Source organism: Phycodurus eques, chromosome 11, assembly GCF_024500275.1.
Source record: "Phycodurus eques isolate BA_2022a chromosome 11, UOR_Pequ_1.1, whole genome shotgun sequence".
Taxonomy (NCBI): domain Eukaryota; kingdom Metazoa; phylum Chordata; class Actinopteri; order Syngnathiformes; family Syngnathidae; genus Phycodurus; species Phycodurus eques.
The window spans coordinates 7,831,437-7,854,323 of record NC_084535.1 but is presented as its reverse complement, the minus strand read 5'-3'; the positions used below and the strand labels follow the sequence as shown (position 1 = coordinate 7,854,323).

The window sequence follows — 22,887 nt, the reverse complement described above, 5'->3', positions numbered from 1 at the left end:
CGTGCGTGTACTGTATTTCCACATATAGTGGCCGGAAGACTTTCTTTACTCAACTGCAGAGAGTACTCGGTGTCTTTTAAGGGTAAGGCCTTCATTTGTACAAAGAAAATCCCCGTTATCCCCTCCCACATGCTTTAAACACATTTATACTCATTAAAACACACTTTTCAAAGTACAGGGGACGCCTGCTATTCACGGGGGATTCACGGACCGCGACAAGTGGCAGATAATTGGCGCCCATTATAATTGCACTGAAAAAAAATATAATTTTTTCTAAACCCATAGAATTCTTAAATAAGTGATGAGTGGGGATAACCCGCCAAAAGGTGTTTTCGTGGTTCCCCCCCCCCCCCCCCCCAAGAAACTCTAAAAAATTTGAAAAAAAGAAAAAAAATCCATCAAGAAAATCCATGGATAAGTGAACCAGTGGCTGCCAAACAGCGAGTATTATTCCATAATTCCTATTCTTACTCTTATCGCTCGCACAGTTCTCCAAAGAGCCAAAGAATGCTTGCTTCAAACTGTTTGTCACTTACAGTCAAAGTTAACTGTAAAGTTGACACATAAACCAAAAGAGCATTACACACTGTATATTTAAACATCAAAATGTTCAACTAAACTATATAATTTTGTGTAACAAACGTCCACTAGCTTATAGATGGGCTAAAAAGCCATATATGGGCTAACAAAAATTTATGTAGCTGTCACAGCAATTATAAACCTTCATACAAGTGCTACTTTAACACACGAAGTAGCAACACAAACAAAAAAAATATGCATGTAAGGTGCAGGTATTATTTTTGTCCAGTTGGGGTCACATTCTACACTGTAGTAGTGTGATTTGGAATGTGTCTATCTTTAAAAGGGGGGGAGCTAGTTTGCTGATTGACGCTAGAGTCAGCGAATTAGAGTGTAGAGTTGTTTCCAGATAGCGCTGCCTGTTAAGGGGCTAACTGTTAGCCAGTCTGCTCTCGAATTACTCGGTGTAAGTTGTAGCCATCGGCAGCTCGTGAATGAATGTTCTTATTAGGTGTTTGTTTACTGACCGTTTATTCAATAAAGTGATTGAAATTGCACCGGCAGCTGTGTCTATCTTTGACCACCTCTGGAAGGATTACAATTCGTTCTAGTTAGTTAACTAGCAGTGGTAGGCTATATTAAATGAGCTAAGAACGTTTACTGTAGATTTGCAGATGCGGAAGACAGTTCTGCTTTGCAATAGACACACTGCACTTTATTTAATTAATTTTTTAAGTGTGAAATTATCCCAAACTTTGGACATTCTCTGACTTTTATGCACTCTTTCCTCCTGGTTTGGGCTTATTACTACATCACTTTCCAGTAGAATTATCACTACAAAATCCAGGGATAGAAGGAAAACTCTGCAATATAAAATTGGACATCTATGGTTTAAAAATCTGCGATACAGTGAAACCGCAATATTTGAACCACGATAAGCCGCGAGGAACGACTAGACTACTACTGTATACGAGGTTCAAGTTTGATGGGTGTAGATTAAATTCCCTTGGAGGACGTCATTAACATACCAAAGATGGCCGTTTCAAAACAAAATGTTGAACTTCCTGTTTGTTTTCAGGCATGGGTTCTTGAGACTTCCATGTTTATCGATTAAACTAGTATCTCAGGGGAAAAAACAAAATCCAGCACCTTTAAAATGTTCGCCATTATATGTGCTCCAGAAAAATGTTGTGAATTTACAGTTACGTTAAAGGCCGCTCAAAAAGAGATGAATAATTTTGTTGTAACGCCATTAATAATACAGGGGGTACTTTACTGATGCCTGTCTTGTACGATGTTTTGAGGTTACGAATGGTGCAATGAACTCGTTTGCAGTATGCACAGCAGTGTTATAATACTTGTTTCTCATTTGACTGTTTTCTATTTTCAGCCCAGATGTATTTTTCATCCAAATATTTACTGATAGTATGACTTTACTATTGCGTTAGCATAGGTTAGTGATAGACTAGGGCGCGTTCCGACTTATATGCAAATTCTGGCTGCAAATGAGCTAATTTGTTTGAGCGGAGGCCACTATTTGTGGAAAATTTGAAATACAGTACACAGGAAGAGGAAAGACAGAACTAGCTCAAACAAGATTTTGTTTGGAATACATTAACCGACCGTTTACAGCTCCCATGATCCCCATCCTTTCAATCTGTGTTTATCACACCGCGTTTGTATTCGCCGTCACGGTCGGCTTTGATAAATCATAACCATCGCCATCATCACCGTCATAATGGCCGCCGCTGTGTGAAGGAAGACCGAGTAAGATTGATCGTCGCGTTCCGCCTCTTAAAACAAAGACGGATCGCGAACGGCAAAAAAGCTAAATGCACTATTGTTATTAGAGAGGCCTGAGGGATGATGTCATGAGAGGAGCAGGAAGGACGACACACTCGCGCGTGCGCACACACGCACACACACACACACACACACACACACACACACACACACACTCACACACAGAGAGGACGTTTGATCATGGCAAGAATCCGATTTCCGAGACTGATACTGCCTTGCATTCCTCTCCTACATTCTAGGGTCAAGATGATGTCAAGACTGTGTGTGTGTGTGCGTTTGTGCGTTTGTGTGTGTGTGTGTGTGTGTGTGTGTGTATACTATCGTCCGTGTTTGTGTGTTCACTCCATTACGACCTGTCAGAGATGTGGAGGTCCCCTATGTCACCCCACTCTTCTCAATACAACATCAAAAGAGAACGAAGGTTAAAGTTGAGCTAAACACAGCACCCGAAAACACACACACACACAATCACACACATACACACACAGACACAATGCCCCCCTTCCCAGACCCCTCACTCTAATGCAGCTCACTTTGACAGTGAGTTATGATATAGCAATGGGGCTCGGCTTTGAAGAGTCCACCTTCACACACGCACAGACACACACACACACACACACAATGGGGTGAAAGGAGCTCATCCTAGCATTTTTTCTCATTTGGACCAGCCAAACTGGCCCCCACAAAGACAAATGTCCCCACAATAAAAAAGGTTGGATGTCGAGGGTTGAGCCACACAATGCTAGAATGACAAGTGTGTTTTTACACACACACACACACAAATGCACACACGCACACACACACACACACACACACACACTTGTTTGGGCCGTGGCTCGCATACCACACACAGACACACAAAGAGCGTTTTTTGTTGCACTCTGCAGGCCACCTCATCTCATTTATCATTTATCATCATAACAGATTCTTCGGTCTCATGTTTATTCTCCACCTGCTTCACATTTGGCTCTTTTATAAATGACCCGCTTCAAAGACACACACACACACACACACACACGCACGAAACATGGTTACAAAGTGCTGATTCTGTTTCAGCACCAGTCCATCTGTGGTGAGCCTCTTAAAGGGCCAGTTTGCCTCAAAAATGAGAAACTTTCTTCCACTGTGTAGGCTATGTTGCACACTTGAAGTTGTGCAATTTCTTCCTGTCTGAATGTAATTTCTACAGCAGTGGTATAAACTTTTTACCCCAAGTACAATACCACCAAATATATACTGAGCTCTCCGAGTACCACCCTAATGACCAATATTAAAATAGAGATTAGATTCCTAAAAGGTATTATTATTGTATGCCACTGTAACACTATGCAGTTGGAACATTAATACAGTGCTTAAATGTAACAAAATAAAACTACTCAAATAATGATTCAATAAATGTATCTTACATAAAAGTTAAATAAAAATTGTACTTAAATATTTTTTGAAAAACAAACAGTCAAACATTAAAGGTCCAGTATTTTGCCAAACCAATTTTTCTAGTATTTGGGTTGTAATATTGTCTCTATGATGCCTCAGTAAACATGTGAAATATGAATTTAAATCATCCTACGTATTCCGGAATTTCAAAAGGTTTTTCTACAGAGGCCTGAAATCACATTATTCGAAATTCTCAAGCTTATCTACATCACTAGCGAAGATTTACGCCTAACTCTCGGCTCCCGAGCCAGCGCTGTGAACATAACGAACAGGTGCGCTCTCAGAAGTGGGTCTTCTACACGAGGGCAACCAATCAGAGCAAACGGGGCAGTCTTAGCCAAATATGGACAAAGTGGATACAAAACAGGGTCAAACAGAAGTAGTTGTAAGAGGGGGCTTTTCTGGACACTCGTGTGACAAAACCAAGGTGATTTTGGAAATGAAATTGACACTTTTATCCTAAATCCATGTTAGAGGGTCACTCTATGGAAGTATAAAGGCCTCTTTATACTCGACAACGCCCGCATTGCATCACGTGACCGACGAATTGGCCCGCCCGACCCCTCTGCGTCAGTAAAAATTGTTGCTGCACGTAGAATGCCGCGGAGATCATCTCTCGTGATTACTCCGTTTTAGTCACATGCTGTGATGACGTACTCAGCATGCCCCTTGGTTCTACATACCATCTACGCCGCCGCCTTCTTTATCGATTTTGCAGCATAAGTAAACATATCATCTGGTCATCTAGGTCCATTTGTTCTAGTACTCAATGTTCCACGGTCGCTATTGTTGTCGCTTTGTTCCTTGTTACGGAAAGGAAAGTAAAAAGGGCTACCGGAAATGGCCAAAATATGCGAAGGAATCTCCATCCTAATCTGTGATCCACAGTCACAAAAAGCAAAACACTGCATCAGAGAGGAGACACTAACATGGGCACATTCAACCATAGAGTGGATACAGAAAGTGAACGCACACCACTCTTATGAACCAGTAGTAAAAAAAATTTTTTAAATGTGAACCGTTTTAAACCCGTACATTTTCACTGAAAAAGAAAGAAGTGTGGGTTCCAATCCTTTACAATTTATCATGGACCATCTGTTGACTAAACCGGATTTGGGCTTGTGTGGCTGACTTACCTTCAGGAGTAGGTTCAAGTACAACGCTTGGAATTGGCCCAACATTGCCGCATTTAACTAAGATGGCTAACTTGTTCTTTATCTTAGGACATGGAACTTTGAGACTTTTCCATGCATCCAAGATTTGGTGAGACTATCCATCATTTGTTTATGCTCCTTATGACGTTTTGGATTTATCAGCATGCCAACTCTGCTCTGAATGTCTCAGATTGCTGGTCATCCCATACATTTTTAGTTGGATTCAGGTCTGGGCTCTGGCTGGGCTATTCTAAAACACTTTCTTCTGGTGTAGCCATTTTGCTTGGGGTCATTGTCATGCTGAAAGGTTTCAGGCTATAATGGAGTCCGATTTAGAACTGCTTAACTGTGGGTATTGTGTTTCTCTAGTACAGGGATCACCAACCCTTTTGAAACAGAGAGCTACTTCTTGGGTACTGATTAATGTGAAGTTTGATACGTACTTCTGAAATAGCAAATTTGCTCAAATTATTCTGGGGTAAATCATCTCCTTATTTTCCTTCCCCCTGCTTACTTGTCTCCACAAATGATAATAGTCTGTTCATGCGCTACCATATTAACTTTTTATCGATATATATATATTTTTTAATATTGTTATTCCAAATGTACACCAATAGCAACAAAAAAAAAGTTATATGCAATTCACTAGTAAGTGGTGCTATTTTTTCTAAAGAAAAGCAACACAAAGAAAATTAATAGTGAGTTACCGTATTTCTAGAACGGGCTCGCAGGCTACTAATGTGGTCCTTGTGGGGCTACCTGGTGCCCATGGGCGCCACGTTGGTGACCCCTCCTCTAGTATTTCTTATAATGAAAAACACCCAGGCCAAGCTAAATCTTGCACTAAATTAATAAATGTGTGGTCCAATTAAAACAAGTGGTGGTTAGAACATACACCTCACACTTGAGAGGTACCTGCGTTCGAATCTCATCTAGACCTTGATAAATACAGTACTGCCTCAGTCAATCGGGATAGGCTACAGCTCACCTGCCACCCTAATCAGGACAATTGCTATAGAAAATGGGCCGATATTTGATGCAAAACAAAACTAGACACCAGTGATATTTCAACGGGTGTGTTCACTCGCCACTATCTACATGGGATATAGAATGTGACATGAAGGAGAAAAGTTGCGTAGTTTGGCACAACTGGTATCGTCGCTTTAGGTTTCACGTCATTGTGTGTCTAAAAGTCGAAACCGTGTGTTGCCTATGACACATGCTCTCTTTTTTAATAGTAACAAGAGCTCCGGTTTGTCACATTACACTTCTTTTATGTGTCAGCATACATAGACGACACACACACATACACAACTTGACCTGATGTGTGCTTCTAATAGAGAATGAAACTGTTCCTTTGTGAGCGAGAAAGAAAAGGACGGAGGATCGGGTTGCCTCCTACACCGCCGTGTTCCCTCGGTGGAACTAATGTCATTTAGCAAGCGGGGCCAAGCAAACACACAGCCGTGACCGTGTGTGCGTGTGTGTGTGTGTTGTTCTACCTTCCATGAATTATAACTAGGCTTTGGCAGTGAGAAAAGTCGGGCCTTCTTCTTCATGGTTGAGTCAGTATGCACGCTCATGTTAGTGTGTGTGTATGTGTGTGTGTGTGTGTCTGCGTGTGCGTGCGCACAGCAGGGGTGAAAGCAAGGGACAAAGATGGATAAACAGGACACTTCCGTGACTGCTCCTTCAAACGCTTTCATTTAAGCGTCTAAAATCGATGTTTACTTGTTCCGTCATTAGTGTTTAAAGAAACCAGGCCAGGCTGTTGTTTGTCCTCGCTGCTTGTGCCACCATTCCGGTCCGACACCTAATAAGTGAAGGCCCGTCTTAATCAGTAACCCGCTGCGAGAGAGAAGTTTTTGGAACTTTTTTTTTTTGTGTGTGTTTTTCTTACAGATTCCGACCACCGCAGCAGGAAATTGACACAAGAGCACGAATAAGTCCTTCCAAAGTCGTTTGAATACTCCTAACGAGTGATCTCCTCAGATCTCATTAACTTAAGACTGTTAGGGTGTTGTGTGGATAATTGAGACACGGCGGAGGATCTGCACTTTTCTGCCGTGTGTATAGCCGTGTTCCCATTAACACCTGACATGGAAGAAATCCCCCAGAGACACCCTGAGAGGGATCTGGATTTTGTCGTTTTTCTTTTTTTTTTTTTTTTTTTTAGCTGCAGGGTTTCACGTGTGGGTGGCGGTACTGGAAACTGGAGTTTAGTGTAATTGCTTTGCTTTTAATATGTATTCCAGTTTTATTCAACCTGCCAGGTCACATTTGATAATTAAACAGGCCGTAACATTAGGTACACCTGCACAATCTAATGAGGTCAGGATCAAAAGCTCTATAAATACGTCATAAGATAATATGACTGGGTTTTGATTGACTCAGTTACAAGAGAGGGACAATCTCTTTGGTAATATGATGCAATGCAGTTATACACTACTGAAGACTACAAGACATTGTTAAATCAACTGATAATAAGGGTTCGGAATTCCAAGGGTGACGATATGGACGATACAATAGTATCGCAATAGAGCGATTGTGTGGTAATTCACAAAAAGATTGGAGGAAAAACAATAGTAAAATGAATACAATGATCACAGTTGTTCTTTCACTTACAAGTGCCCGAACAACTGAGTTTTGTTAAGCTACGAGGTGTCGATTTTATTCTTTGTGTCGCGAGGTGAAATTGGAGTTGCTTGAGTAGAGTGAAAGAAAAGGAGTGCAATTAAAGGTCCCGTATTTTGACAAACCAACTTTTTCTGGTATTTGGGATGTAATATTGTCTCTATGGTGCCTCAGTAAACAGGTGAAATATGAATTCAAATCAGCCACACATTCCTGAATTCCAGACGGGGTTTTTTTCTGCGCCCAGAGGCCTGAAATCCGGCCATTTGAATTTGTCTAGCTTATCTATGTCACTAGCGAAGATCTCCGCCTATCTCTCTGTCAATAGACAATGTCAATACACATGTGCTCTCACAAGTGGGTCTATTACACGGAGGCAACCAATCAGAGGAAAGGGGGCGGTCTTTAGCCAAATATGAACAAAGCGGATTAATAAGCTACGTAAGGAGCTTTTCTGGACACTAATATGACAAAACCAAGGTGTTTTTTTTGGGTTATTTTTAATGAAATTGACACTTTTATACTAAGTCCATGTGAAGAGAGTCACTTTATGGAGTTCTAAATAGCCAAAATATGGGACCTTTAAGGTACTGGAATGCCCTCGCATGTGGGCAAGGAGAGCAACAGTCGCCGTTGCACTTTCAATCGTTTATTGAATGAGGCAAACAGTTAAACACGCAGATACAAAATGAAAACACTCGCAAGGAACATGGAGCAGATGCTCACAATGAACTGTGTGGTAAATGGCAAACCCGAGTGACCCAGGGTCCTGATGTCATTCACCGGGCCACGCCCCTTAAAGGCACACATCAACACGTGTGTGTGTATGTGACTTGACTTAATTACACTTTCTAAAACCAGTTTATTTTTCATATACACTTTTATTGTTTTATTATGTTTTACATTCATATTTCACGATACAGTGTTATTTTTCTTCATTAAAACTTGGGGAGGCTGAGGTTGATGCCATTTCAATTCATTTCATTGGGGAAAACTGATTCGATATCGGAGTAAATTGAGTTAAGAGCTTGGTCAAGGTCAAGGGTTAAACTTTTCAATCAAGATCCCACTGTTTTTTTTCTGTGGGAAAAGGAATAACGCAACATTTTTGGAGTGCGGAGAACATCGATATTGGATGTGGGTGTATCGATACTGTACTGTGGGAGATAACGATACATGACGATCTCGATATTCTGACCCACCTTTAATAGATAAATGAATAAAGTTTGGTGTTAAATGTTATAGGATTACAGAGGAATAACTGCTATTGTGACTGGACTTTTTTTTTTTTTTTTTTTTTTTTTTAGCAAATGTGAGGAGCAATGTTGGTTTGATTATTAAAAAACTGACCTCTTCAGTTCCATTTGTTGCCTCCAAAAACAAATTCCACAACTTCTGGATTGCATTCTTCCATGTCGCACTGCATATGACTAACACTATCAAAACATTACTATTGTGTTTTTAAGGGAAGAGGTTTTGAAACAGCTTCCGTATTGGATCTTATTACATTGTGCAAGTGGCCAGCTGCTTGACAGTACAGTATCATGGTTTGATGTACAGTTGGGCTGATGAAGGTTTTTCAATCCCCATCCCTGTTGACATGTCCTCATCTGCATTTAGCGGCAGGTGTAAATTGGATCATTCACGCACCGGGGAGCGAGGATTAGCTACCAAACAATACCAATTCCCCAAACGGGGGGCTAATCCACAAACTTCTGCTGGTAAACTCGTGCTGTTATGAGCATGTGGTCGCCGACACGGAATGGCGAGGCACCGGGAAGCCACAAATCCCGTCCAATTCAGCCCCCTTTATCCTAACATCTCTGCGGTATTTTGGATTGATGACCCACGTGGGTTGGTCACCACTGGAGTTGTGTGGAAAAACAGCTCATTTGCATAATCTCATCATAAATACCGAGAATTCATTTAATCATCTCCTCTGTTCTGAGGCTCTGGGCTAAAGAGTGTTGATATGATAAGACAGTGAGTTATTAAGGGAGGAGAGAGAGCAGGAGTGAAGGGATCACAGAGTGAGCTTGTCCTGATTTGAGCTGCCGCTTGGGGCCAAATGAAAATTAATTAATTTCTGTGAAGAATCAATTTCTAAGAATGACAGTGTCAGATTTGGCGCGTGCACGCCCGCTTGTGTATATGTCAAACACTGTGTGTGTGTGTCACCGAGAGCGAGAGATCACAGCCTACGATAACACGACAAAGTTTACGTGTTGTTTTTTCCAATGAGGATTACTCGAGTCCATTATCTCCGCCATCAGCGCTCTTATCATGCGTTAAAATTATGATTAGCAACAGAGCAAGAAATTAAATGTGGCAAGTCAAAAAAGAGAAAGTTAACCGGCTCCACTCGGTCAGAGATGACATATCCTGAGCTATTACGGGATTAATTTGCCATAATAAGTAACACTCAATTTGGAATGTACTGTACTGGAGTGGAATTTGGGGAAAAACAGTGCTGCGTGCATGGCACCTGGGATTTTATGACCACAGCCTTGACTTGATTGACATCCAAGACACAAGCTGAGGTTAGCTCACCATAAATCAGTGATTCCCAACGTCTGTGCCATGAGAAATCATCAGGTGTGTTGTGGTAAATTGTCCAATTTAACTTTTTAGAATGATTGGTATTCACTAGAAATAATGTATCTTTGTACATCTATCTATGCCAGTGACGTATAGTGACAGGAAGACCGATTCAATGCTCCTCCACTAGATGGCTGAAGGTACAACTAACCTGTGTATCCACCTGTTGCCATTCATAACACTGAATAATAGCTCTGTGTCAATCTGAGCAAGCCCGGATTTCACACTGCATGAGTAAATTGTGAGTAAATTGAAACAAGATCATCATTATTTCAGTATGCAGCGCTGGAAAAACAAAACAAGGAATCACTGCAAAATTATCAGTTTGTCTGATTTTGCTATTTATGGGTATCTTTGAGTAAAATGAACATTTGTTTGCGGGGCATAGGGACCGAGACCGACCGCAAATAGTGAAAATCCTTGAATAATTGACGCTACCTTTAAAGTGATTGTAATTGCATAATTTAAACTACAAATAATAAACTAAATAATAAACTATGATCTCAAAACACTTGGGAAGAGGCTCATAGCATTTCAAATGCTTACAAACATAGTATAAACAGTATTTTGCCATGGAAATGATGACAAAATATAACTAGTAAAAAAAAAAATTTTTTTTAAAGTTTAGTTTTTTTCTGCAAATAAAAGGAGGAAAGGTTCCCCACACAAACCCAGGAATAGGGAATATGTGAGGATCCACTGTATTGTCATTTAGAACATTTATGTATGTGAAATAAAACATGGTAAAAATACCAAAAATGTTAAAAGTGTTGTTGTTTTTTTTTTTGCTCGCTTTATTTTTTTTTCCCAGGAGTGGTCTATACATTAGATTTAGTAACATTTCAACTGGTGGTGAAATGTTTCTGTAAAAAAAAATTGCCTTTTACACAGCATATAGGCAAGTTTTTCACAAATAAGGGGAAAAACGCGAATGAGCGGGGGAACACTGTAGTGAAGTTTGGTTTAAAAAAAATAATAATAATAAAAACAGTGATGCGTTTACGGCACCTAGGACTACGACATTGCTTTGCAATCATCCAGAACACACCACCGGGGTCACCCAGTCATCCTCGCCCCAGAACCCCTCTCGTGTCCGGCCTCACCTCGCGTTGGTACAGTCGCTATAGAGCGTCTCGAAGTCCTGCCTGGAGATGAGCTTGCATCGGTTCACGCCGGGCTGGATGGCCCCGAGTCCCCGGAGCACGCGGACCTGCTCCACGTTACACACCACCGGTGTGATGTCCAGCCGCTTCAGCTTAGTGTAGACGGTGTGGAGCCCGCCGACCAGGTGCTTGAGGAACACGTCGAAGGCCTGCGGGAGGCAAATGAGCTCCGTGTCTTTGACGGTGAACGACGCCAGTTTGGCTCCTTTCACCTCCACCAGCCGGCACTCGTTGTTCTGCGGGGTGCTCTCTACCGGGGAAGGGGTGGCGTACACGGGCTTGTTTCCGCCGCCGGACACCGGGACGACACCGACGCCGGGCTTCAACTGGGTGCCGTTCGGGAGTAAGAGGTCCGCTCGGAAATGGTGGAGCAGCGCCGGACGCGCCGCCGGAGGAGCCGGGGAGGAAGTGGCAGAGGTGGCCGCAGGTGGCGGTGAGTGAGTGGCCGGGGACGCGGAGCTCGCCGCCGGGTGGTGGCCGAGCGGAGCCACGGGGAGAAGAGTCGGAGCGGCCGGAGTTGCCATGTTGGTCGCGCGAGTTAGCGAACCAGTGGCGATTCAAAACAAACAAAACAAAAAGAGGAGCGAAAAGTAAACTTTTAAGTCAAAGAAAGTAACTTTGTCGCTTGAATGCTTTGCGGGTGGTAATGGAGCCAAGTTGAGAGGATGAAAGAGCAGATTTGAGGGAGAAAAGAGATCACATAGTTGATTGGGAATGGAGGGTTGTCTCACAGAAAGAGATGCTCCTGTCACATTATCATAAAGAGGAGGAGTCTGGACATATTCTCACACACACACGAAAGAGAGAGAGAGAGAGAGAGAGAGGGAGACAGATTAGGCGCCATAAACTTCAGATAAGCTTATTTATGAACGCCTAATACACATAATTCATTTTAATACCGATGATGAGTCTAAATCTAACTGTAACACCCAAAGCAATTCTTATAAATACATTCATACCTTTGAGGTATGATCACTGTAATCTTCCCCTGACAATTTGGAACTCCTATTATGCTTCAAAAATAGAAACAAATTGTTATTTTTGAAAGCAAACATGCCTTAAAGCCTAATCTTATTTGAAAGTACAACTTTTGGAAACTGAGAGCTTCTTCTTGGGTACGGATTATTGCGAAGTGCTACTATATAGTTGGATATACGCTTCTGGTGTTACAAATACAGGATATTAATTATGTGACTTAAGACACATCATTTTAATGATTTCTCACAATTCACAGCAATGATTTACCAATGTAGGAAACAGATAAATAATAATAAAAACTTTATTTCTATAAATCTCTGCAAGTTGTTTCCATTTTCAAATGATCACTTCTACGACATTCCGAGCAAATCACCATGTCCCATCACTGGTAAATTGTTTTTAGAACCGGCACACGGGCAACTTATGAGGTCATTGGTGTTATAGCTTACAGTTTCACAACCTTCATTGAGCAAAGGCACAACTTTTACATTACCAGTACAAAAAAGTACTGGTAATGTAATTTTTGTTTGGTGCACGCCACCAAACAAAAATGTCACAAAAACCGAGTACACGTAAATCATACCTTCTACCATCTAATGGAAGAGCATTTAATTATTCTGCCTATCACTATATGTTGCTGGTACAGATAGATGAACAAAGATACATTCATTGTAGTAAATAAGTAGTGAAATCGGCAATATGCGGAGCGTCACATGCCCAAACCCGGATAACAGGGAAGCAGACTTCTTTGTCTCCGGTAGTTGGAGCCGCTCTAGTCTGACAATAGACAGCTATTTTGGTAAAAAGAAAAATACTTTTGAGACATAAAAACACACTACGGAGAGTCACTTAGCCTCTGCTTGTTTTAGTTTGCATTGATCGATATCGCCTACCTGAGGGAAGGAGCTGGAAGAGGTGGTGACCAGGATGTGGAGGGTCCAAGAGGATGTTGCATGCTCTTGTATTAGTTCTGGCAGCGTGCAAGTCCTCAAGGGTGGGTAAGGGGCTACCGAAGATTTTTCCATTATGTTACGGCAGGATTTGCATTCATAAATATTAAACAGGTTGAACAGTTACGATTTTCCGAGCAGATCGAGCCGTCTGACAATCGGGCCTTTGCTGACTTTGATCGGAAGGTGTGAAAATGCTCAAATTCAGCCCGATTATCGGTGTGGGTGTGCCCTGCTTTAGCCTATTGTACACAGAGATTGCAAATGTTCACTTTGTGTGCAATCAGTTATTGATGTCTCAACATGGGCCAAAAATTGTCTTTTCAGTTTTGATAAATAATTTTTTTTTCCCCCCCAAAAAAGTGTCATTTACCAACTTTCCAATACTGTGCACATATTTCAGCCACTTGTGGTTTGGAATCAACAAAGGTTATTGCTTGGGTAGATTGACAGATTTTTCTGCGGGATAAAGAAAATACACACGCAAAAATAAAAACAGTAGAATCCCAAGGCACGTTTCAAACAAACAGGTACCTTCTTCAAGCAAATTAGGCCTGTCATCACTAATATGTGGGAATGAATTTCAGTCATAATATCCATTTGATCTTAACGCCATTAAAAAGGTGGCTCAGCAAAGGCGGCGTCCAAAGACACCCAAAGTTCATCATCACTCAGCAATAACCTTGTCTTGACAAATTGACCCTTTTACCTGTTCCCATGCGCACACACACACACATTGCTGTCACTTACATATGGAGCTTGCAGTCCTTTCAAAGTGGCTTTCACGGAACATTGTGCTGATAACGATCTCAGCGGCGAGGGAGCGACACAGATCTCCAGAGACCATCTCGCCATACGACAACTGGGGGGAAGAGGATAAAACTCCGACTGTACTCCCAACTCAAAGGACTCGAACGCATTTTTTTCCCCTCCAACTCCGACAACCCCACCGCCCCACCCCACCTAACCCTCTCCAATAAGCCCTCTTGTGTTTTTTAATTGGCAGAAATTAATCTTTAGGATGTAGATGGTAGATTTACATTCATTAAAAGTCAAGAGAGGAAGCCAGGCTTGATGCTAATCAAATCTGCTTAATTATGCTTAACATGAGTATCTCCAGGGGGAAGAGGGGAGCGGGGGGAGATAGCGAACTCCAACTTTTTACTTTTTGCCTTTGATAACTCCTGCTGAGTGTGGCCTTTTCTTTGCCAAATAGAAATGTCACGACTCTCGCACTCTCCATCTGTCGGAGATACGTGCACGCAGCCGTCGGCGCTGATTAGTAAATTCCCACCTTAAACGCGGCGTTTAACCTCCTGCCACATTAGTGAATTGTCTCATCTATAGGTCAATCGTCGATCAAGCCCATGAAGTCATTGTGTGCTCACCTTTTCAGATTTTAGTGCAATTTTTCCAGCCGTGCAGTCAGGATACCATGGTGGGGAAATGACTGTGTCTCACAACAGGAAGGTCACAGGTTTAATTTGCACAGCAGCTATTGTCGTTAAGATCCCCTTAAATCAAACAATGCACTGATTAGCGCAAAAATATCTGCAGTCTGCAAGACATGTTTTGTTCAACCAGATATTTTACCTTGTCGTGCAGTGGTTCTCAAACTTTTTACACCAACTGCAGCCTAAAAGAAATTCTAAAGTATATTTAATATTATTGCAAACCACTGTAGCATTATGTACAGTTTGACTGCACTCAAATGTAGGGGGAAAAAAATCCTCAATAATGATTCGGTTCAAATGTACTGCAAATAAAAGTTCCGCTTCAGTTTGTTTATTTACCTCAATTGGGCATCAAACAATAATAAAGCCTACAGCCTACAGTTAATGCTAAAATGAAAATATTTAAAAAACAAACAAACACACAAGGACAGGTGAAAGTATAGCTTATTATGTCCTGCGACCCTTTTTTACGTACAAATATAGCAATTTTCCAATGAAAAATTGCTACTTTCTAATTTGACCCCTATAATATACCATAATTTCAACCTATTGCTTTCTCAAACCAGGCTGCACTTTACTTTTAACACTTCTTATTTGTTTTCCCTTGTAAACATGCACACTTTACGCTGTTCCTTCAACCTAACTCCTGGTCCTCTCCGCATGTCTCTTTTGGCCAATGAGCAGAAACGCGAGGGGGGAGAATGTGTAGGTGGCTAGAACAGCCGATGAAGTGTAAATACCACTCAATCTGTTCTCATTAGAGGGGTAAAACCATACGAATGGCTTCGCCTCTATTAAAAAAGCCCCAGGGTCTTGGATAAGTGTATGTGTGTGTGTGCGTGTGCGTGCGTGTGTGCGTGCGTGTGTGTGTGTGTGTGTGTGTGTGTGTGTGGTATTACAGTATATCAGAGTGAAGGAGGGGGAGACAGAATGATGCTTTGGCATTTGTGTCTGCAGAGGGGATGTGAAATGCCACCACCATCAACGCCGCCTAATTCTCTGATACACACTTTTAATATGAACAGACAATCCGTCCCAGCAGCCACTGTTATGATTCAAATCAACTTGGAGTGAAGGCTGTGTGTGTGTGTGTGCGTGTGCGTGTGTGTGCGCACGTGTGCTCTTTTGAATGAGAGACGATGTCATTGTGTTTTGATATGTGATTAGATGTCTCGGTGTGTGTGTGTGTGTGCGTGTGACCAAGATATCACACACATCCATTGCACACTGCCCTATGATAATGTGGATTGATTATGGATATGATAATGAGAGGCCGGCACAGCGTCGCGACCTTCACAAGGTCTAATTGAAACAAGCGTTGGTCCTCCGAAGCACTTATCAAGTCACACAGCACATCATTAATCACAAAGAATACAAGCTGTCACTGTAACACACACACACACACACACACACAGGCACACACACTTGCACATGCACACACACACACCCTCACACACATTCCCTATTTTTCTGTTTTCCTAACACACACATTCTTTGCCTTGTCCACTGTCTCTGTCTCTCTTACACACACATACACACACACACACACAATGCGAGCTGTCACTACAATGTGCCTGCTCTTGTCTTCTTTAAAGTGGAGTGGACAGCTCGCCCACCCCCCGTCTTTATTTTCTGCCAGAAAACTTGATGAAAAAGCAATCTACAGTGGGATTTAAGTGGGATTAAAAAAAAACAAAACAAAAAAAACATCCAGTTAGTTCAGTCCACTAGTATCTTGACAATGACTGAGTTTTGTTTTTGTTTTATTTTTTGCTTTTTTGCTTTTGCCTTTGTACGCCAACACAATAAATAAATGGTGATGTGTTCATGTGCCACAAACACACAGATGAGTTTTCCTTTTGGATAGATGAAAAAAGAATCTATCTATCTATCTATCTATCTATCTATCTATCTATCTATCTATCTATCTATCTATCTATCTATCTATCTATCTATCTATCTATCTATCCATCTATCCATCTATCCGTCTATCTGTCTGTCTGTCTGTCTGTCTGTCTGTCTGTCTAGCTGTCTGTCTAGCTGTCTGTCTGGCTATCTATCAATGGGCGGTCTCTTTTTTTCGCATCCGGGGCTCCAGTAGAAGCTGGCCGCAGCACACACCCACTAGTGAGAGGACGAGGGCCCGCCGAGCAAAGCATAAACGGAGACAACTAAAAGGTGGCCGAACAACAGCCAGAAAGTGCACACTTGCCGGCGAGCTCCAGGCTACCGAGCAACAAGGAAGAAGAGAAGGCCGAACAATGCCCGGAATTCGCACACTCGCCGATGAGATCCAAGCCGTCAAGTCATGCGGAAGAAGAGACAGCCAAAACGCTGGCCAGAACAAGCACACTCGCCGGTGAGAGCCAAAACCACTAGGCGATGAGGAAGAGGAGAGGAGACAGCGAAACAATGGCCGAAACCATACACTCGCCAACGACATCCTGTCCACTGAGCTACGTGGACGAGGAGATGTCCGAAACACCGGTGTACACTTTTGTCTCCAGTAAGTCAGAACCATGCTCTATAGGGTTGAGATCAGTGGAATAACTCCTTGAGATCAGTTGGCTCACTCTTTGCCGGCCCTCTCCACCTCACAATTTCCATTATGCATTACTTATGTCCGCACAGTCACATAATCAATAAACACCAGTGAGCACATTCCTTCAGCAGCCATAACGCAGTCTCCACTGTTTGACGTATGGTTTGGTATGCCTTAAAACATGAGCTGTTCTCTTATTTGTCCCCATACCTTTCTCCTCCCATCATTCTAATACTGACCGTGGTTTCTTCTGTAAAAAGAATGTTTTCAGAAAATACTCTAAATGTCTTTTAGCTTCCCCTGTTCTTAAATATTTATTTGCATCTACTACTACTACGTCTACTTTCTGAGGGCAAATTAATGAAGTATTCCTCAGTGGCCAAGACAAGTGGCCTGATCTCAACCCAATAGAGCATGCTTCTCACTTAGTGAAGACAAAAGTGAAGGCAGAGCATGCACAATCAAGCAGCAACCAAGGTATTCAGTTACCTGAAAATGGAGGTAGTCTGCATAAAATGGCTTTACTTCCTAAATGGTAAATGCCATATTTTTGTGAAACCTCTTAAGTGAAACCCGTAAGTATACCCTTCCATCATATTTAAAAAGCATTATGCTGTCCTAAGAAGGCCAAATCGTAAAAAAAACTTTGTCATTGTCCACTAACAGTGCATTTGCGAGAATGTTCAACAATCCAACAAACACGACCAGCTGTTCACTTTCAGCCTGAACCGAAATTGAATTAGACCATGTTGTTTTACTAGCCGCTTTTATTAGAAGACAATTTTACAACCAAATGTGATTCCAGCAGCTGATTACGGCAGCATATGGTGCCTACCTGTTAAACACAAAGTGCTCAATGCCATCTCAACGCCTCAGTTAGCCCCCCTCGAATAAACTAACAAGCCCAGCATCACACTCTTCATTACGTAGTCCAACATTCCAAATTGCAATCTGATAAAAAAAAAAAGCCGCTTTCATTATCATTGCAGAGGAAAACATGAGAGAGGGGGTGCAGCCAAGGTTGCTAATTGTTATTCAATTAAGCGATTGTGTTAATGAAACCTATTAATAGTTTAAAACAAGCAGGCAAATATATGATTACTATGCGTCTGAGCAGAAGACGGCTAATTACAACTGTAAATCAATCAATCCGACATTAATCATCTTGGAAAAGATCCAAAAACAACAAAGTCACCAAAAGACTTTAGAACTTGTTTTATTTTTTTCCCAACAGATTTTGATTGTCACGCCATTATCTCGTCTAATGGCTGCTAACGATCCCTAAAAGAGTTTATGATCCAATTTCCTCGTCATGAATTTAATTGGGAGCTAAATAGTTTAATATTAAACGCTTAGAAGTGTGTCCCGTATTTAATCAAGGGTGGTATATCGGCGTCAGCTGTAACAAGGTCATACAACTCCTCTGAGGGCAAACACGAGGCGCAGAGATTAAGCGTTGAGGGTTACAGAAATGTGAATAAATCAATTATTGAAGTCCCCTCGCAGTTAAGCATGTTTCTCCCCTTTTTGCTTCTTGTTCATACTGTCTTAGCCTCACTGTGTGGCGAGATAGACAGTACAATAGGGTGTCCACAAAGTCTCTTTACAATTAAAGAAAAAATGTATTACAAAAGCAATTGATGAGATACAGTATGTTAATCAGATTAGTTCTGGCTTCCCTCTCTCTTTTTTTTTTTTCTTTTTTAAAAATCACATGGCATTTCAGTATTTCATTTGATGAAAAGGTTCAGAGGTGGAATTACGTCACATATGAGCAAGTTGTAAGTCTCAAGTCTTAACATTCAAGTTTCAAGCAAGTCCAAATTAGTGTGGAAATATTTTTGGGCGAGTTAAGTCGAGTCCGTACTAAATTTCAAACAAGTCAAGTCATTATTTGGGTTAAGCAAATCATAAGAGTCAAGATCAGCATAAAGTGCTTTTGAGACGTTCCCTTTTCACCCCTGAAAAGTTGACATTTTCTATTTAACTTCATATTCATTGTATTAATTTTTAAATACAAAGATTGAAGTCACACCCCTGTCATATTGTATTTAGGGAAAAAAAATCTAAAAAAACTGATAACTTTTAATGTCCCAGGTCTTGATATGGTACAGACCATGTTTGAAGCGAATCGGATGAAAGTTGTAGGAGGAGTTTGCAAAAGTATGAACCCTTCAAAAATGCAAATATTTCCCAAATGTTATATTCAGAAGGTCATAGGTCACTTTCTGTTGGGTTTAGGATATGGCTTGTTCTGTCTTTTTTGTGCGTCGGGGGGTGCTACATATGCATACCAATTTTTGTAGGCCTACATAGGTCAAACGTAGCACCAAGTAGTCCTTTGATGTACTGTACTTTTCACACATTTCTAGGGTAATGCTGTTAGAAATGCATACTGGCCAAGTCCACACACTTCTTTTTTTTTTTTTTTTGTAAATGAACTGCAAGCAGACAATATACTTGCAAAGAGCAAAATATAAGAGCATGCTGACAGGGTAGACACTGACAAGGTGGTCTTTTTTGGCAAATGTTAGCATTTCAGGAGCACATGATGGACCACACAGCAACATCACTTAGCAAGTCCACTGTGTACTGTTTAAAAAACATATTTTGAATTTCTGAAAGGTTTTTATATCAGTTGATATTTCACGTTATGACAGAGTGGACATGTTAAGCTTGACAACATCCAACTACACACATAATATGATGACAATTATGAAACATGAGTGTATACATTTTGTTAAATTATAAAGAGACTTTATGGATACCCTGCGTGACTGATGAAAACATCTCTCTCATTCAATACTCTGATAATTTGGATTTTTAAAACGCGGACCAATGGGGCTCAATTTGTGACATCATTCAAATGTGTTCTTGCTCTGACAAGGACAACCAATCCCCCAAAGACATCAGCTGTGCATTAAAATTCCAATATGCTATGTGTTCTTCTTAATAATAATATTAACGGAGTGAAAGCGCCAAGGTCGAACAAAATCCATTCCGGGACGCTCTGAGATCACCCATCGGTAAGAGTCAAAGTCCAATTAATCAGTTACCTTTCCCCAAATACAATTAATAATAACATGGCCAATTGTCGCTCAATTTATCTCAAATTTTAACTAGATGTTACAAAAGGTTTAATGTTTAACTTAAGTAGAGGTTTATTGTAAATTTATTGGGCATAAAGGTTAAATAAAAAATTACCCAAATAATAGTTTTAAAACAAACGGTTGTTGAAGATTAAATGCAAATGTATTGTCCTAAAAAGTTGAATACAACTGAACTGTAGTCAGGCAGTGATTCTTTTGTGTACCACTAGAGGGACCTCACGCACCACTAATAGTACTAGTACCACTTTGAGAATTACTGCTCAAAACAATCAAATGTTATAATATGGCTGATGGATCATGGTCGTGGTCCGGACTGATTGTGGCGGCTAACAAGCTAATGCAACTTCACCAATGATTGTTACCAAACTTGCAGGTCACAGTGAAAATGTGAAATATAAAACTCAAAGTCAGTCCTGTGGGCAGTTTTTCAGTTCTGTATTTTTGAGCTGAGCCCAAATTTTACTATGAGAAATGAGGCAGTAAAAAAATGGTGATAGATTTAAAAGCAATTAACAAAATAATAAGTTACTTTTTCATTTGAATCGATTGCCAATTGAAAATACAATGAACAAATGATATTTGATCTCAAATTTAAATATCAAATCTGGTATTTGTTTTTTTGTGTTTGATGGAAGAACAAAAAACTAAATAATCAGTCACTTTTTGATTTTTTTTTTTGGGTTTTTGATTGACAATTGAAAATGGAAGGAAGATTACCCTGTATTTCCACATTCACAACCCCAATCGAGACGAGACATTAACGAGACAAGAAGACGAATGCTAACGCAAAGGTGCATCAAACATGAAGAAAGCCTTGCTCTTTAATTGATCATCTAATGAGCACCCAAACTGGACTTCAATCTCATCAAAACAACATCATACAAAGGCTCAATTATTGTTTTTATGTCATAAATTGGTCAGCCTCCCACTTTCTTCTTCATTTCTCACTCAGAAGTTGAGCATAAACAGTAGTTGTTTTTCCACCAAGATGCACTGTCCATAATTTGGGTTTTCGCATACAAGGAGCCACTAATCAGTCTAATTATTTCTTGTACCATCCACTTCTCGCACCAGGACCATTATGGCACTGCGAGGGTCCTGCGCTTTTAAATGAGAATGCCCTCGTTTATTAAGAAAAAATAATAACGTACGGGGCCCGGGTAATTATCAGACATACAAACATAAACACCTTTAGAAGTTTTGGATGCGAGGGCCCGCTTGAAGTTGCTGCAGTCATGTGACCTGACCACTGCCCTAGTTGAGCAGCCCCCCTTTAGATGTTTATGCATATATGGCTGCTAATCTATCCAGTCAGGACTGTGGGATTTGGGAATATTTTTGTTTTACGGCAGATCAAAGTGTCTAGCGGGGATCAGGAGGAACACATCAAACACGGAAGACTCCCACGCCCACACTCGCCAATCAAGCAAGTATTTTTGCTTTGTGTAAAAAAAAAAAAAAAAGAAAGAAAAGTATTCACACTGTGGGGCTTTTGCCATTTACACCCCACACCCCCTTTTCCCTATGTGGAGGCCTGGGGGTGTTTAGAACTTTGGGGCATCACATCTGAATGCCTCACTCATACTCAATGGTATAGTAACCAAGAAGTAACCAAGTACAAATACTTAAATGATGTACTGAAGTAGATACAGTATTTCAGGTACAGTGGTACCTTGACTTAGATGTGCTCCAAGTTTTTCTAGTAAGGTGGCATCGCTTGGTTGATTTTTTTATTTTATTTTATTTATTTACTTATTTTCCTGTTGTAGGTCAACATTTGACTTCCGTGTGAGCATTAGGTATGCTGCCGCTCGATTGAAGTGAAAAAAATGGAGTGCCATTCAGTGAACAGTATAAACATTCAAACACACAAATGAAAAATCAGAAGACTCGCAAGTAGCGACAGTAAGCCAAAATTCCAAAACTAAGTGGCCACGCCCCTTAAAAGGTCGCATACAATAGGATGGCTGTTGTTATCGTGACTTGGCTTTTCCCAACGTATGCTAATTATACTGTATAAAACCAGTTTATTTCTTTACAGTTTCTGTTGTTATTTTTTATTATGTTTATACAATACAGTGCTTTTTTTTCTTTATTATAAACACGTTGCCAAAAAATTGTGGTGTTTTGGGCTAGACTGCAACGGATTAATGGCATTGAGTTATTTTCAAAAGGGAAAATGTATTTAAGTCACGAGTAAACTGAATTATGAGCTTGATCACAGAACAAATTAAACTAAGTAGTACCAAGTACCACTGTATCTGTACTTTACTTGAGTATTTATTTTTCTGATTACTTTTTAACTTTTGCTTCTGACATTTAAAAAGGTACGAAAAAGATATCTGTACTTTCTACTCTTTGCTTTGTCAAAATAGGTTTGTTACTTTTCCAGCCTTCGTGGATTACGACACAAAAAGTTTACTGTTCTTGAGATTTTGAATAATTGATTGAGACCATAGGGCACAGGTTTCAAACTCAAGGCCTGGGGGCAGATCTGACCCGCCACATCACTTTATGTGGCCCTCATGTTGTCTACCTCGTGTTG

The 22,887-nt window shown here is 40.8% G+C and overlaps 1 protein-coding gene across 4 annotated transcripts in view; it reads right to left on the bottom strand.

Moving 5' to 3' along the window:
- The window catches only part of dachc (dachshund c), a 42,250-nt gene extending 30,234 nt beyond the window's left edge, over nucleotides 1-12,016 (bottom strand). For all 4 annotated transcript variants that reach the window (XM_061690846.1, XM_061690847.1, XM_061690849.1 and 1 more), the window contains exon 1: nucleotides 11,249-12,016. In XM_061690846.1, coding sequence (XP_061546830.1) covers nucleotides 11,249-11,832 — 584 coding nt within the window. In that variant the 5' untranslated portion in view covers nucleotides 11,833-12,016. The remainder of the gene's footprint in view (nucleotides 1-11,248) is intronic.
- Nucleotides 12,017-22,887: the final 10,871 nt, after the last annotated feature.